Below are 17,278 nucleotides of genomic sequence, written 5' to 3'. Positions count from 1 at the left end.
ATAGTGGGCTGACCAAGGTGGCAATGGCGTCAAAATGTGAGCGGATCACAGGGGCTTCAAAACAGCATGCTAATAAGGCAGAGTTTACGACACTTTGGGGGAGGAAACGTCCTGGGATCTACTTGAGGCAGATGTGACATAATTATTTCTGAGCCGGAAAGCCGTTTTTCATTTTGTTTTTTAAAATGGAAACTAATATAGTACGGAGGGTTAGGAAGGTAAGCTGTAAAACAGTTTTGGTGATTTTATTTTAAAGCTGCGGTTATTATTGTTTTTGGCCTGTAGCACATAAGGGGGACTTAAGGAGACAACAGATAGAGTTTTTCTATTTGTTATCCCATTGTTTTCCTTTAATTGCACTCAGTACTTTAATTTTAATGTTACTTGCACTCAGCACTGTAATTTCACTTATGTTTAGCAGGGAAGACAGACCGACAGTATACTATATATATATATATATATATATATATATATATATATATATATATATATATATATATATATATATATATATATACACACACACACAGAGAGAGAGAGAGAGAGAAATCACGTCTACTATACTTTTTTTCTCCTAAGAGAATCAGAAAAAGAAAGTGACAGGATACTTGTGACTGATTTAAATAAACATGATCTATAATGGACTGACCGTAATGTCACAGAGAGATAGGGAGGTAATTGACAAAGGGGTGGCAATTTCTTGCTTTTGGTCCGAGGTAAGAATAGATACCTATCTTTCAGTAAAATATTCCAGAACATCCTATTACCCCCTGGCCTGAATTACTTTTTAGTTTTACTTACTAACTGCATAGTCTTCTCATCCTGGTGGTGGGGTGGCGTGGACCAGTATACATATTTCAGCTTTCCTTTCCTTCCTGGGGTTAATCTTGGCTTGCTGCTCCATTGGAAATCTGTTCAATTACTCTCTTTTTATTTCCTTTTCGGACCTTATCTGATTAGATAGAGGCATTAAACTGTTAATAACTTCAGTTCAAAAACCACAGAAGCATTTTCACTTCTATGTGGTGTTACGCTGCAAAGGTGCACTTAAGCAAAGTTTAATGCTTGCTTAACTTGCCTGGTTAGGTACCTAGTTTTTTTTTACTATTGCATGCCTGGCCAATAACCAGACAGTGATCAAAGGTGAGAAACAAACCCTGTTCCTTGTATCTCTGAAGCAAATACCTTAACTGCTGTGTAAAACTCCCAAGATCATTATTAAATGCATACATTGCAAAGTATTACAACACACACACACACATAGAAACAGGCAATCTATGTTCTGTTAGCAACATGGGTACATGATGGAACATACAGATGGGCATGTCTCTACTCAGAAGAAGGAATGGCAAGTGTTGCAACTTGAACATGCATTTGGCTCGCCCAGCTGAAATTTGGTAACCTTCCTCAGCAGGTGCACAGAAGCATGCACATGCACGAGGAGGAATAATCACCCTGTGATGGCATGGGTCGCACATCTTCCACCCAAGAAATGTTGATGTAGGCACAATCAATCCCTATGTCTGCTTAGTACAGCATATTGCATTAAAACGTACTCATGAATGGCCAGCTGGATGCAGGGTAAATTCTACCATAATGTAAATGTACAGCAGCTTTATGTGCTTTTCTACACAGGGAAGATGTACATTTGGATGGAAATGTCCATTTTTATTTTGCTGTTTCATAAAATTATGTGTTTCGTTGTGTACATTTGTTGCAGGTTGGGTAGGAGAAGGCAGTTTGTGAGGGGGTGTGCTTGTGAAGCAGTATGTAGGGGTGGGTGGATAGCAAGTTGCTGACAGGGTGTGGCTTGATTGGGGGCATCATCCTGGGAACTCTGAGTACAAATTTGAAAATTCTGGCTACACCCTTGATAATAAGATCAGGCATTGTTAAGACAACAGGACCCTGTAACCTTGTGATCAATAACTTGGATTCTGTAGAGGAGTAGATGAGTAAAATGGTAGTGTGAAGTTTTCCAAGTAGCAGGGGAAAGCAGCACCAAGCCACAGTTTCTGCAAGGTAAAGAGAAAGGTTGGATATGAAAGCAGGGAAGGTGTCTTTGAAGCCCTAATGTGAGTATCCCAGACCTTTGGACTGAGAATGACAAATGCATGTTCTAAAGAGACTAGATTATTAACTGGTCAGTGTAGAGTTCCAAGAGTTCCAGTATCCTGTGCATGGGATGAAAGGGAGTAGGAGGTGGGTTTTGGTTTACTTTGAGGCTAATTGAGCATTGTGAAATTTGAAGATTTTTTGAGATGAAGTTTAATAACAGGCGGAGCTACTGACTGACTGCAGTAGATTTCTTCAGTGGTCCAGAGGTGTTGAACTCTTGGGGCTGGCAGTCTTGGTTATTTTCTTGGAAAGAGAGCTGTGCTGTTTATCTTACACATTTTTTCTTCTTTCAGTCATTCTCTGAAGATGCGGACGTTTCATACATATGACTTCTATAAGAAGTATCAAGATTTTATGACTCCGGCTGGACTGGCATTCTTTCAGAGCAGATGGGATGAATCTGTCACCCAGGTGTTCCACCATCTGTTGAGTAAGTTATACACCATAAGCCTGTACAACAGATTTGTATTCTCTCCAGATGTTCATCGTCTTTAACTGTTGTAGTCATTACACTTGGGTTATCCTGCTGGCAGGCGACCCGTAGTCAGCCCGAGTTCCAAAGTCTTGGTCTGGCATCGGTTGCTGTCTCCTCTTCCCTGACGTCAGTGCGCCAGGGGTATAAAAGTTGCAACTGACACCATTTTCTTCAGTCTTTCTTGCCACGCGGTGCCCGAAGCAAAAGCAGTTCGCAAGTGCCGGTCGGCCGACTCCTGAGATTTTCAAAATTGAATTTCAGAACCGAAGTCTTCAATAAAGCTAAGTATCCCGTTGGGGAAAATTTTTCTTGCTCCAGGCCAGTGTCAGTAAAAGTGAATAATTGTATTTCTTGTGGAAAGCAAATACCTCATAAGGACTTTCACTCTTACTGCATTCCTTGCCTAGGCCCTGACCACAACGTTACTAGTTGTCGGTTTTGTGCTAGATTCAATAAACGCACTATTAAATGTCGGTTTGATTTTGCTTTACATTATTTTGGACGAAGATTTAATTACATAATGCCATTGGAACAACCGACGACCGGAATGTATAAAAAAGCACAACGACAAAGAAAAAGACAGGCATCCGAGGTCCAAAACCGACGACGAAGCCTCTTCTAGGCCAGTCGCCGGTTCTCAGTGAGGTGCTTTCCAGCCCCTGACACCCGTTACCTCAGAGTCACAGGCCGTAACCGACAGCCACGTGGAGACACCGAGGCCTGTGGAAACTCAAGGTATTGGGCCTACGGAAAATATACCCTCAGATGGGTCCAGAGCCGCTGAGCAGGCACCAGCTTCTGAGGGTGTTTTCAGACCTTCACAGCTTACAATTAAAGCTACTACAGCAGCAAAGGCAAAGTCAAAAACACCATTAAAGACAAGGAAACAAGTGCAGCATTTTCCAGAACAGTCATCCATGCCAAAGAAACAGATGCTTAAAATGGCCGAAGACCTTATTACTTTAATCAGGGGCTTCCATCCCCCTCCTGACAAAAGGCCTAGGCAAGACACTGATTATGATTCCTCTGATCAGGTTTCCATTTCTTCTGATTCTTCTTCTGACCAGGGCTATTCTCTCCCTCTCTATGAGGACTCTGATGCTGAAGGGTCCATTCCTTCAGCCTCACTGCCTGAGAATTACTCTTTTGGGGAAACCCTGCACACCATGAGGGAGCATTTCCATTGGGAGAGCCAGGATTACTCAGAATCCAAGAAAAAGCTCAGAGATTTCCTTCTGTTACCTCAGCACAGGCCCCTAGCTATCCCCCCTGTGCTTGATATTGTAGATGATGTTTTTTCCTGAATCCAGTCTGTCTCCAGATTCTTTACCCCCTGCACCAGTAAAGCCAGACAGGTACTACAGGGTCCCTGACTCTCATAAATTTCTTTACAAAAACCCTGCTGCAGACCCATAAACTATTTCTCAGGGTCCTAAAGGGGTTAAAGCTTCCACTGCCAAAAATCCTGTCCCCTTAGATATGGATTCCAGAGCTCTGGACAGATGGGGGGAGTTTACACTTCTGCTACTTTAGCTGTAAGAGCTTTAAACTGTCAGTTTCACATGCTTAAATATCAACAGTATCTCATGTCATTGTTAAAGCAGAAAATGGTTACAAATATAGAAGGTCCTGACAGTAAAGAAATGCAGGATTTATTGCATGCAGTTGAACACGTGGGAAAGCATACTCTGCAATGTGGTTTTGATTCATTAGAGGCTTTTTGTAGAGCCGCAGTTACAGGCTCAGTTATTCGAAAACATGCTTGGTTAAAAGAACAAAGTTTACCTGACCATGTTAAAGTAAAATTATTGGATACTCCACTACAGCATGATACTTTGTTTGGTGTTAAGGCAGAAGAGGTGTTAAAGAAAATGGAGGATAAAGCAAAGTCAATGCAAACTGTGAAAGATTTCTTACAGGTTCAGCCACCTAGATTTAGCAGAAACTGGCCTTCAAAAAATTGGTCCTTTCCAGTGTCAGACAGGCCACAAAGAGGCAGATACAGACACCCAAGAGGCAGATCTCAGCCCCAAGGCTCCTACAGACCTAAACAATGGGGTGCTTCAGTCCCCAAAGGAGGAGAAGACAAATCACACCCTTAAAGGAAACAGTCACAATGACTTCCCTCTGCAAATGCCAAGCTCTTACCAGTTGACAGCACCCCTAGGGGGAAAGCTAGCACTTTTCCCAAAAAATTGGCACAGGATCACCCAAGACCAGTGGATGTTGAATATAGTTTCTCAAGGGTACAGGTTCCACTTCCACACGCTTCCAAAACCAAAAGGTATGCCAAACCTGCCACAAAACCAATGGGCAGAGGCACAAAAACAGATTACTGCTCTTATGGATATGGGAGCTATTCAAAAAGTTCCACAAGAAGAACAGGCCCAAGGATTTTACTCACGACTTTTCCTAGTACCTAGAAAGGACAAAGCATGAAGAACCAATACTGTACCTGTCAATCCTAAATACTTTCCTGGATGTTCCAAAATTCAAAATGTTAACACTACAACAACTCCTGCCCATGCCGGGCAAAGAGGCTTGGCTAGTTACTTTGGATCTCAAGGAGGCATACCTGCATGTCCTAATCAGACAATCGTGCAGAAGATACCTCAGATTTATAGCAGGCTCAATGCATTATCGGTTCTCTGCACTGCCCTTTGGCTTATCTACTGCGCCCAGGGTCTTCACAGAATGCTTGGCACCAGTAATTGCATTTTGCAGACAAAAAAGAATTCAAATATATCCCTACTTGGACGACTGCATTATTCAAGCAGAGAGCAAGGACATTCTTCTAAAGCACCTGGCGTTTGTAAAAAGATTGCTATTTTGCCTAGGGTACACAGTAAACGAAAAGAAATCAAAACTAGTGCCCTCTCAAGAGGTAATATTCCTGGGTGCAAGCTTAAATACAACTGCCCAGATGGCTTATCTCACGCCAGACAAAGGCAACTGACTTATTACTTTCAAATGATGGAAACAAAGACCCAGCTCCCTGCAAGAAAAATTCTGCAGGCCCTGGGTTTCATGGCATCTTGCATTTTACTAATTCCAAATGCCAAACTGCATATGAGGCAACTACAATGGTATCTAAAAAGTGTTTGGATTCAGCATTGTCACAGCCTGGAGACCATCATAACCTTGATTCCCTGCCTATAACAGGAGTTTCGATGGTGGTCCCAGGCCTGTCACCACAAAAAGGGGGACACCCTTTCACCTTACCTACGGCCAGGCAGACAATAACAGCGGATGCATCGGATTATGCCTGGGGAGAACATATAGCAGGAAAATGTATTCGGGGCACATGGCCCAAGGAACAAATACATCTTCACATCAATCAAAAAGAGATGCTAGCTGTACAGAATGCCCTGACAGCCTTCAAGGACCTAATACATCCTGGACAATTATTAATAAAGACGGACAATACCACAGTTATGTGGTACATAAACGAGCAAGGTGGCACACATTCCTACCCCCTATGCAGACAAGCCATGACTTTGTGGAACACAGCACTGACCTACCAGGTACATCTGCAAGCACAATTCCTGCCAGAAACAAAAAATACACTGGCAGACGAACTAAGCAGAAATCTCATGGATCCTCACGAATGGAAGCTAAATCCACAAGTGTTCAACATGATAACAAGGGAGTGGGGACGCCCAGACATAGATCTTTTTGCCTCCCCTCACAATTGCCAATTACAGAAATTTTGCACAAGGACTTATCACTCTCAAGCATGGAAAGTGGATGCTCTATCTTTCAGCTGGAAAAACCTGACAGTCTATGCCTTCCCTCCGATGCCTGTACTCACCAAGGTGCTTCTAAAAGTCAGACGAAAGGCCAAAAATTATCCTGATTGCACCAGACTGGCCACGCCAGCACTGGTACCCAATCCTAAAGATTTTGTCCCAAGGCCCACCTTGGCCTCTACCTCAAATCCCTCATCTTCTGACACAGCAAAACAATCAGATTCTGCACAGTCAACTCAGAACCTTAAACCTGGCAGCATGGCAGGTAATGTAGCCACTCAGACTGCACTTCTCTCTAAAGCTGTTATGAATGTAATTTTGAAGCCAGGAGACCCAGCACTAGGAAATCTTATGCAGAAAAATGGAAGAGATTCTGTGCTTGAAACCAGGCACAAGGGCTCGACCCACTGGTCCCTAATGTGCCTCAGATTTTGCAATACATGACTGAGATGTTGGACAAAGGCCTATCTTTTTCATCTATTAAAATCCATGCCTCTGCCATTTCAGCTCATTACAATACGGATCCTCCTATTTTTTCACATCCTCTACTACAACAGTACCTCAGAGGGGCAAAGAATATAAGACCCTCTGGGAGAGCACCAGTACCTACTTGGGACCTCAATTTTGTTTTAGAAAAACTAACACTGCCTCCATTTGAACCAGCCAGCACAGCTGATCTAAAATTCTTGTCATGGAAAACTGCTCTACTCCTAGCAATAACTTCAGCAAGAAGAGTTTCAGAGTTACATGTATTGATGGCTGTGGAACCTTTTCTCATTTTTCACCAGGACAGGGTTTCTCTAAGGACGAACCAAACATTCATGCCAAAAGTGGTTTCCAATATGGCCTTAAATCAAACTATTCATTTGCCTACTTTCTACCCAAATCCCCAGAATAAAGGGGGAAGACTTCTGCACTCTTTGGATATACACAGGCAGCTATGATTTTACTTGGACAAAACAAAAGTTTTCAGAAAAACTGAGCAACTGTTTGTAGCATATGCTGCAGGATCACAAGGAAAACCTATTACAAAGCAGACAGTCTCCAAATGGATAGGACACTGCATCCGCTTCTGTTATGCACAACATGGCAAATCTGTGCCTAAGGGCATTAGGCCTCATTCTACCAGAGCAGCAGCCACTTCAGCAGCTTTTCTCAGAGGAGTACCAACCAAAGACATATTAGAAGCTGCAACCTGGAGCTCAGTGCACACTTTTACCAAGCACTACCACCTACCTCTCTACTCCAAATCCAGAGCAGGCTTTGCCACTGCAGTTCTTCAGGGCTTGTTAGCCCTGCCAAATCCAATCTAGACCCAGCCACCCTACCTCAGCTTTGGGATTCTACCCAAGTGTAATGACTGCAACAGTGAAACACGATGAACGTAGTACAGTTGTGTACCTACCATAAATGTAGATGTTCGAGTGTATTCACTGTTGCAGTCCTGGTTACCCACCAACCATCCCCCTCTTTGCTGGGACTATTCTGTACTTCTCAACTCTATACAACCTATGTGGTGTATTTGCTTTTAGAAGAAGGAAATGTTTATAGTAATATATGCATGGTTGTTTGGCATATTTTTTTATCTTTACAGCCTTCATATGTGGGGGCACCTGACATCTGGGGCAAGAAAAACTGAAGAAAATGGCGTCGGTTGCAACTTTTATACCCCTGGCGCACTGATGTCAGGGAAGAGGCGACGGCAACCGACGCCGATCAAGACTTTGCAACTCGGGCCGACTATGGGTCGTCTGCCAGCAGGATAACCCAAGTGTAATGACTGCAACAGTGAATACACTCAAACATCTACATTTATGGTAGGTACACAACTGTACTTTTTGTTAGTCAGAAATGAAGTTTAATTTTTAGAGGACCATGCACCAGGGACCTTCTGAAAGTTTCCATGTGGCACACTTCTATTTGCCTAGTGATATGTTCACATTGTTTGGTCTGTGGTGATAAGGAGTAAATAAATGAAACAGAAATATCAGTTTGTGATTATAATATACCTTGTATGTAGAGCTGTTTTTTTAATGGATCTGTTCATTCTAAAATCTTTTAGACAAAATCAGTGGGTTAAGTATTGCACTAAGATATAACTCCTCTTCACTAGTTAGATTTGGTGTTCACAAGAACATATTGTCATTATTCAGTTTTAAAACGTGTTGTATTTGGAGATTTTAGCACCAGCAGATACAGTCAGCTTAGTAATATTTCAGGACAGGACTGGAAAAAATAATGTATTCACCATATGTCATGTGAGTATAATCCTTGAATAACATGCTGAAACAGTGATCTTAAATTAAGAAAATGCCTGTTTTTGGGCAGTGAAGTCTAGTTTAGAAAATACATTTTTGGTTAACTTCTGAGTAGTGAAATGGGCAATATTGAAATGATTTTTGCAGTTCCACAAGTGCTGGAAATATTGGACCACTTTCATTATTACATGAAGCAAAATTGTTTTTTTTTTTTCCATTGTAAAAGGCCCTAAAATAGAAAAAAATAATGTCTATTTTTGTAAAGGCAGGTCTTAATAGATCACTTCACACTGCATTTTTTTGTATCAAAAACACTAGCCTTTGAAGTACAGCAGTTGTTATGCTTAAGCCTAAACTAATGAGTTTTTCCAGAAAAACTAGAAAGATCATCTTTTATAAATTTACCAAAGATGTGATGCATTCCTTTCACTTTACATAAAGATGTGTTGCATTCCTTTTTCACACATTTTCTTCTGCTTGGTAGATATGAAAGAGCCTGTGTTTGAATATGACCGCCCACCAGTTTACCATCCTCCGCAAAAGAAGTACCCACATCGTCAGCCTCTCAGATACTTGGACAGATACAGAGACAGTGATGAACCTACTTATGGTATTTACTAATTTGGCGCTTGAGTATTGGAGATGGATGGACTTGTGAAGTATCGTCATGTGGAACAGCTGAAAGTCTGGTAACTGCTGCTGATACTAACTAAAGACAGAACCTGTGGTATAACTGTTCATGCAGGTGAATATATTTGGAGCCTTACCAAGATAACCCATATTAAAAGTGACTTGGGACACTGGATTTCTGCCTGCTTTACATGATGATAGGTGGAATACTGGTACTGGAAATTGTTTTCTGGAGAATATCCATAAAGGATAACTGTGCCTCCAAGGAATTTCTTCCAGATGACATTTTGTTACTGTCTTAAAATGTTTTGTCTGTGAAACACAAATGTGAGAACAGAATGATACTCGGAGGTGCTGCACTCTTCCTGCAGTAATTATATTCATGTTCAATGCAGACTTTATGTGCACCTCTTGACTCTTTAAATGTGGAAGCCTAGTGCAGTAATAAGAGTCTGAAGAGGTCATTGGCTGCAGCTCTTTGTTTTAATTCTGGTTATCTCCATTTACATACTGTACAACTTTGAGCAAACCACTTATCCGAGCTGTGGTGTGGGGTTCACATCTGAAAAAAGTTGTTTTGCCTGTTGAGTCTTGCATTGCTAATAAAACATTTTCTTACCATAGTCTACCAGATTGCTTAGATTAATGTTTTATATCTGAAATTCTAAATGGTGAAAACTCTTTTTGTAGGGCTTGATTTCACTTTCCAGTGCTGTCATTCCTTATTGTTTCAGAAATACTTCATCGTGAATGCAGCTTGGGAAAGGGGTGGTTTGTCGTTTCTGCATAGACAAGTACCTGGATGGTAGAAATGAGGCTAGGAAAGCTTGAGTTTGACTAAGGCAAACCAACATTCTTCTTGATTTGTCAGAAATTCTGTTATGAGCTCCATGTATATACATATATTTCTAAAATCACTAACAGAAAAAACAACATCTAATGTAAAAAAAAAATATACAAAAATTCAGTTTCAAATGCTAAGTACTTAATACTCAACTAAATGAGGGGGGCATTGACCCCATCCCTTATTCCTTGAACATACTAACTCAATGGTCACACAGCTTTGGAGAAAGGATAAAGACCATCAAAATGAAATATTGTTCTTGCTCCCTGGGGGTAGTATTCTGTTGCAGAAGATGCTGTTGGAGTACAGCCACAGTCTGAAGTACATCCTCCCCAATCTTGCACATCTAGACTATCCAAATAAATGTATACTACCTGACATTACATACTTGGAATTCAGTTTTCTCAGTCACACTGACAACAGCGATTGTAGCTACTGTTCTGTGTATCTGTGTATGTGGTCCACCAGAAAAGGATTTAATGGCATTAGCTTCAGTGAAACCACATGATCCCTGAAGTAGAGTGGAGAACACATGGGAGTGCTGGCTAATAGGGTATAGAGTAATCTTGAAGGGTTGTATCACATATGAAATTGCATGATGATGCTCATTACATCCCAAACCTAAAGCATGTTAGTAGGCATGTGCAGAGGGGTTAGGGTATGTAGAGAAAAAAGCTCTCATGGCTGCTTAAAATACCTGTCCTCTCTGTCTGCTGTCCCTGAGAATGATGAATTGGTTAGTTGGCCAAGAGCAGGAGATGATGGTTATCAATAGGGGCCATAAACAGTAACAAAGATGTGTCACAAATCTTAGTCCAAGCCTGCAATGTCTGCACTCTGCCCCACAAGCACACACGAAGAAATGCATACTAGACAAAGATGGAGGGGGTGGCAGCCAGCTAGCCAGAAGCTGCAGGTAGCTAAAATGTTCACTTAAATTGTTAATCGGCTCCCAGTTTCTGGGACCAATAACCTGTTGGTCTGTGAATATCTTCAAAAAGTCACATTCTGTATTAAAATATTCTTTGCAAAGTCCCAGTTAAGCCGATCTCAGCTGCATACTTCCATGTGCTGCACTTTGGACACTTTAGCATGTAAAGCATGTCTTCTGCATGTAGGATACAGTTCCTTCAAAACAAAATTTCATTACTTCTGCATTCTCATCTGCCCATCTTCGTCTCGGTGCCCTGGGTCTCATGACAACTGACATTTTAATGTTACTCTGTGCTAGATGTCAGAGGAGAGTGCACAGCAGAACTTTAGGGTTCAGCTGTCCCAAATGCAGATGCCATGTCCCATTTGGTGTAGATGTGAATAGCTTGCAAAAACCACAATGTGATGGTGGATGTACCTACATGGTCTACCAGAGGGGATAGTCCCTTCTAGAGGTCCACTGTGTTAGCACCATTCACCACATATGTGTCTCTCCTACCATGGGGGTTATTATGACATGAAAACAGTCTAAGTTTTCTGATAAAACTGCACTTGTAATTCCCTAAATCAACATACTGGAGGTGAGGTCATCCCATTTTCGTCTTTTTCTTCTAGTCTTTTAAAGACTCTGCCCCAGGATATTACTTTAGTCCTCTCCATCTCTTCTTCTTTCGGCTTTTCCCAGTTAGGGGTCGCCACAGCAGATCACCTGTCTGCTCATGATTGGCAGTGGAGTTTTACGGTGTCGAGTTGCCAGCCCGGTGCCCAACCTTCCACAGAAGGCACACACACTAACACCTAGGGCCAATTTAGTGTGTCCAATCCACCTACAGCATGTCTTTGGGAAGTGGGAGGAAACTGGAACACCCGGAGGAAACCCACGCAACCACAGGGAGGACATGCAGACTCCGCACAGAAGGTACCACAGCCAAGGATCGAACCAGAGAACCTATTGCTGTGAGGCGACAACGCTAATCGCTGCACAACTGTTAGTCCTCTCCAACTATGTCAACAAATGGGGGAGAACCATTTCTTACTACTAATGTTGAGAGGTATGAGAGGTTAGGAATGGTCTTTGGCTGTTATCACATGCTGCAGGAGACCAGCTGACTTGTCAACTTCAGCCGTTTCCTGCAGATGCCTCAGAAGTGGTCCCTCAACTCCTCAGTAGCAAGGCACTTTTTCTTTTATTGGGGCAAACTTTGCTGCGACTTTTTTTTTTTTTGCATCCACAACCAGTACCAAAGGACGTAGCTTCTAATCTTATTAGATGATTGTTATAGTTCCCTAATCAGTTAGCCTTTGAAAGCTAAAGAGCACCCTCCATATGCTTTAACTGTCAGGAGATTGAGAGAAGCTCCATATAAATAGAGCATGAAAATATCTGTTTTTCTTGGCCTCCGAAGTGTGCTCCTTCAGTGCGAAAATTTGTACTGCAGTTCCAATGCTGGATTGATAAGTTCCTTGTTTTGGAAAACCTTCTACAGTATTTAATTTTTGTGGAAAGCTTATGACTTGTGTTTTTTCTGCAGTGTTGCTGCTAGAACACTTGTTTAAGTCATGGATTGTCATTCTTGTCAGGGTGAAATTTTTTTCATAAATGTTTTTTTTAATAAAAAGTTAACTTTTTTCCCACAGGTTTGTGTAAGTTTTATTTATTAGGGGCAGGAATTTGTGCTTGAGCAGGCAGTCACTGTTTTCTTATCTCAGAACCAGCTTTTGATTTATGAGAAGTTTACTGTCTCTCTTTCAGGCTCCACTACCAGTCTTCAGTGCTTTATTTTCAGCTGAACCTGTGTAGCAGTTACTGGTCACCACTGTTCTTCTTTCTCCAATCTTAAGAAGTAGAAAGTTGACAGGGAGTCTTTTGGGAGTATCAGGTCAGCTCCAGTTGTGCTCCAGCTGCAGATGAGTGACTGGCCTGGCGATTGATTCTTCTTCCTCAGATCACTCATCTCCCAGCAGTCCCTGTGGTGTAGCACTTCCAGCCTTTAAGGACCCAGTGGATAGGCACATCCTCTGTGGCTGTTGGAATGTCCATTCCAGGTGAGAGAGAACCTCTTGTCAAGTCTCAGAGGAAGGGGCTTATATTTTACCTAATAGCTGGGAAGGGGAGTCTGGTTCCCAGGAGAATTTGTGTGCTGAGGGTCAGTATTTTTCCAGGGAGTCTCCCTGGAAAAGAAAAAGTAGAAAATGTGGCTTTTCCTGTTTCTCTTTCTATGGACAGGGAAGATTTGCTGTGATGTAAGGTATTAGTTTCTGCTTTTACTGCTCTTTCAGAGAATTCCTCTTTGCCCTGTAAACCAGTTGTACCGGTTTCCTTCATTTCTGTAACAAATGATGTGCTGTCCTATCTCGCCTTCATTCTTAACAGGTTGGGTTCAGAACTGATCCTCGGTTCCGACTCGGCCTTATGCAAAGCTCGAGGTCTTCCACTAGCTCGTGGCTAAACCCTATCCCATGATGCACTATGAGAGTTCCCCAGATATCATTTGCCGCTAAACAAGATTGGGTGCTGTTCATACTGGCTCTGGCTAAGTAGTTCTTTTCCTGCCTTATATTTGAAGATTGTTAGACTATTTTCAATCATTTTTATTCCAGCTAATTAAGTAAATTGTCTACATTCCTCTCCTTTTCTGCTATTAGCCATTGTTTATTCCATTAGGCCTTTATTTCCCTGTCCTGGCTTTAAATTTAGAAAGCCTGTTTTAGTTGGAGGGTTTTTCTTTCCTGTAAGAATAGGCTAGTTGGTTTAAGGTAGAGAACTGCCTTAGCCCATTTAAATTAGAGGGCTTTTCCCTTTGGTTTTCCCCTTGATGTTCTTCGTGTTTCACTGTTGCAGTCATTATATTTGGGTTATCTGCTTGCAGTAGCCCTCCGTTGGCCTGATTAACAAAGTCTTGGGTCCTGCGTCGGCTGCTGTTCCTTCTTCCATGATGTCAGGTTGTCAGGGGTATAAAACATGCAGCCGACGCCATTACATCAGTCTTTCTTGCCGTGTGGTGCCCGAAGCAGAAGCAGTTCACAAGTGCCGGTCGGCCGACTCCTGAAATTTTCGTTTTCGAGTTTCAGAACCGAAGTCTTCAACTAAAGCTAAGTGCCCCATTGGGGAAACTTTTTCTTGCTCCTTACCGATGTCAGTAAAAGTTAATAATTGTATTACTTGTGGAAAGCAAATACCTCATAAAGATTTTCATTCATACTGTATTCCTTGCCTAAGCCCTGACCACAACGTACCTTGCTGTCGGTTTTGTGCTTTATTTAATCAGTGCACTATCCGTCGTCTGTATATTTTTGCCTCTAAATATTTCAGTTCTTGGTTTAATTATACAGAAATGTCGTCGGTTAGCCATCCAACTACCGAGATTTTGAAAAAAAACGCAAAGATAAAGACAGAGACAGGCCACCGACGTCCAAAACTGCTAACAACGCTTCTCCTAAGCCAGTCACCAGTTCGCTGGTACTCAGTGAGGCGCTTTCGCAGCCCCTGATACCCGCTACTTCTGATTCGCAGGCCTCTACTGAGACCCATTCGGAGTCTGGTATACAGCGAGATGCTTCAACTATGGAACCTTCGGATGTCTCTACCTTGGATGGGTCCGGAGCCGCTGTGCAGGCACCGGCTTCTGAAGGTATATTCAGGCCTACGGACTTGCATATTAAACCGACGCCTCCTTCTTCATTTAGGCCTAAATCTCGAACCATGCCTAAAAAAACTCCCAGGCTGCATGCTCAGGCCTCTATGCCTAAAAAACAAATGATAAGAATGGCTGAAGATCTTGTAACTCTAATCGGGAAGCCAACCTCCCCCTTCTAAGAGACCTAGGACTGAAGTTGTGTATGAATCTTCTGACCAGGATTCTGATTTTTATGATTCTTCTGATGATCTGGATTTGCCCTTATCTACTTATGAGGATTTTGATGCAGAGGACTCTGCCCCCCCCCCCAGAGGATTTTTCTTTCGGTGAAACCTTACAAACTCTAAGGGAGCATTTCCACTGGGAAAGCCAGGATTTTTCTGATTCAAAAAGAAGGCTTAGGGATTTCTTACTACTGCCTCAGCATAGGCTTTTAGCTATTCCTCCTGTACTAGACATTGTTGATGATGCTTTTTCGGAATCTAGTTTGGCCCCTGATTCTTTGCCTCCTGCTCCCAGAAAACCTGACAGATATTGCAGGGTTCCTGATTCACACGAGGTCCTTTTTAAAAATCCTACTGTGGATCCAGAGGCTATTTCACAGGGACCCAAGGGCATTAAGGCTTTTACTGCTAAAAATCCTACCCCTTCTGATAGAGACTCCAGGGCGCTGGATAGATGAGATAGGAAGGTTTACACTTCTGCAACCTTGGCCATTAGGGCTTTATACTGCCAGTTTCATTTGTTAAAGTATCAGCAACATGTTATTGGATTGCTTAAACAGAAAATGGTGCTGATTCCTGACTGTGCGAAAAATAAAGAATTACAGGATTTAATGCATTCTGCTGAACAGGTTGGAAAACATACTTTGCAATGTGGATTTGATTCATTAGAAGCCTCTTGCAGGGCTGCTGTTACTGGGTCTGTGCTCAGATGGTATGCTTGGCTTAAGGAGCAATCTTTGCCTGATCATGTTAAAGCTAAATTGTTGGATGCTCCCTTAAATCAGGACCACCTGTTTGGCAACAAGGCTGAGGAAGTTCTTAAAAAGATGGAAGATGAAGCTAAATCTATGCAAACTGTTAAAGATTTCTTACAAGTTCAGTCTCCTAGATTTAGTAGGCACTGGCCTTCTAAGAATTGGTCCTTACCAGCCCCTTCCAGGTCTTCTCAAGCCAAACCCAGACACAGCAGAAACCCTAGGTTTCAGTCCCAGGGGACACACAAGACTAAGCAGTGGGGGTTTCCACACCCAAATCAGGGAGTAGTAAGACTCCCCCCTATGGAAAACTGTCTCAATGACTTGCTTTTAAAACTTCCAAGCACTTCCCAACTGAATGCTCCTTCAGGCGGAAAGATTGGTCTGCAGGCCAAAAACTAGGAACTCATTACCCAGGACAAATGGGTTTTAAATATAGTGACCCAAGGATACAGATTTCACTTCCACACCTTACCAACACCAAGTGGGTGGCCAGATCTACCCCCAAATCAGTGGGCAGAGGCCCAAAATCAAGTACTCTCTCTCTTAAGCGTGGGGGCTATTCAGTTGGTACCAGAAGAGGAAAAGGGACAAGGTTTCTATTCAAGACTTTTTCTGGTACCCAGAAAAGGTAATACATGGCATCTTATCATGGACCTTTCTACTCTAAATACCTTTCTGGTGATTACAAAATTCAAGATGCTGACTCTTCACCAGCTGCTTCCTATGCTAGGCAAAGATGCGTGGTTGGCAACACTAGACTTAAAAAAGAAGCATACCTGCACATCCCTATCAGGGAGTCTTGCAGAAGATACCTACGCTTCAAAGCAGGTATGCTGCCTGCTACATGCACTGTCAGTTCTCTGCACTGCCCTTTGGCTTATCTACTGCACCCAGGGTATTCACAAAGTGCCTAGCTCCAGTCATTGCATTCTGCAGGCAAAGAAATATTCAAATATAGCCATACCTGGACGATTGTCTAATTCAGGCAGAAAGCCAGGACATTTTGAATCATCTGGCCTTTGTTTAAAGGGTATTGACTTGTCTGGGGTACACCATAAACGAAAAGAAATCACACCTGGTACCCTGTCAACAAATATTCCTGGGTGCAAGCTTGAGTACAACTTCCAAGATGGCGTTCCTCATGCCAGAGAAACTGACTCATTTGACAACCTACTTCAAACAAGTGGCCACAAAAAAAGTTATCTGTAAGGCAAATACTGCAAGCCTCGGGGTTCATGGCCCCCTGCATTCTTCTAATTTCATATGCAAGGCTGCATATGAGGAAACTGCAGTGGTATCTCAAAAGCCTATGGTATCAACATTCACAGGATCTAGAAGCTATGATTCCTATCGTACCTTGCCTACACCTAGTGTTCCTTTGGTGGGCAGAGGCCTGCCACCAAAACAAGGGACTACCATTCACACTACCCCCTGCCACCCAAATCTTAACAGACACATCAGACTATGTATGGGGGCTCACCTGGCAGGGAAGTGCATTCAGGGCAAATGGAACCCAAGTCAAATGCACCTACATAAATTAAAAGGAAATGTTAGCTGTACAGAATGCTCTTGACAGCCTTCAAGGACCACATTCTTCCAGGACAACTAGTGGTAAAGACAGACAACACCACGGTCTTGTGGTATGTAAACA

The 17,278-nt window shown here is 42.4% G+C and overlaps 1 protein-coding gene across 1 annotated transcript in view; it reads left to right on the top strand.

Moving 5' to 3' along the window:
- The window catches only part of MRPL38 (mitochondrial ribosomal protein L38), a 494,289-nt gene extending 484,436 nt beyond the window's left edge, over positions 1 to 9,853 (top strand). Inside the window, exons 8-9 of the mRNA XM_044085174.1 lie at positions 2,412 to 2,548; positions 9,085 to 9,853. Of these exons, the coding sequence (XP_043941109.1) occupies positions 2,412 to 2,548; positions 9,085 to 9,221 (274 nt within the window). The 3' untranslated portion in view covers positions 9,222 to 9,853. The remainder of the gene's footprint in view (positions 1 to 2,411; positions 2,549 to 9,084) is intronic.
- The last annotated feature ends 7,425 nt before the right edge of the window (positions 9,854 to 17,278 follow it).

This window comes from Protopterus annectens, chromosome 10.part0 (assembly GCF_019279795.1).
Source record: "Protopterus annectens isolate FY-2018-M chromosome 10.part0, PAN1.0, whole genome shotgun sequence".
Classification (NCBI taxonomy): domain Eukaryota; kingdom Metazoa; phylum Chordata; order Ceratodontiformes; family Protopteridae; genus Protopterus; species Protopterus annectens.
This window is presented reverse-complemented; position numbering and strand designations above follow the sequence as displayed.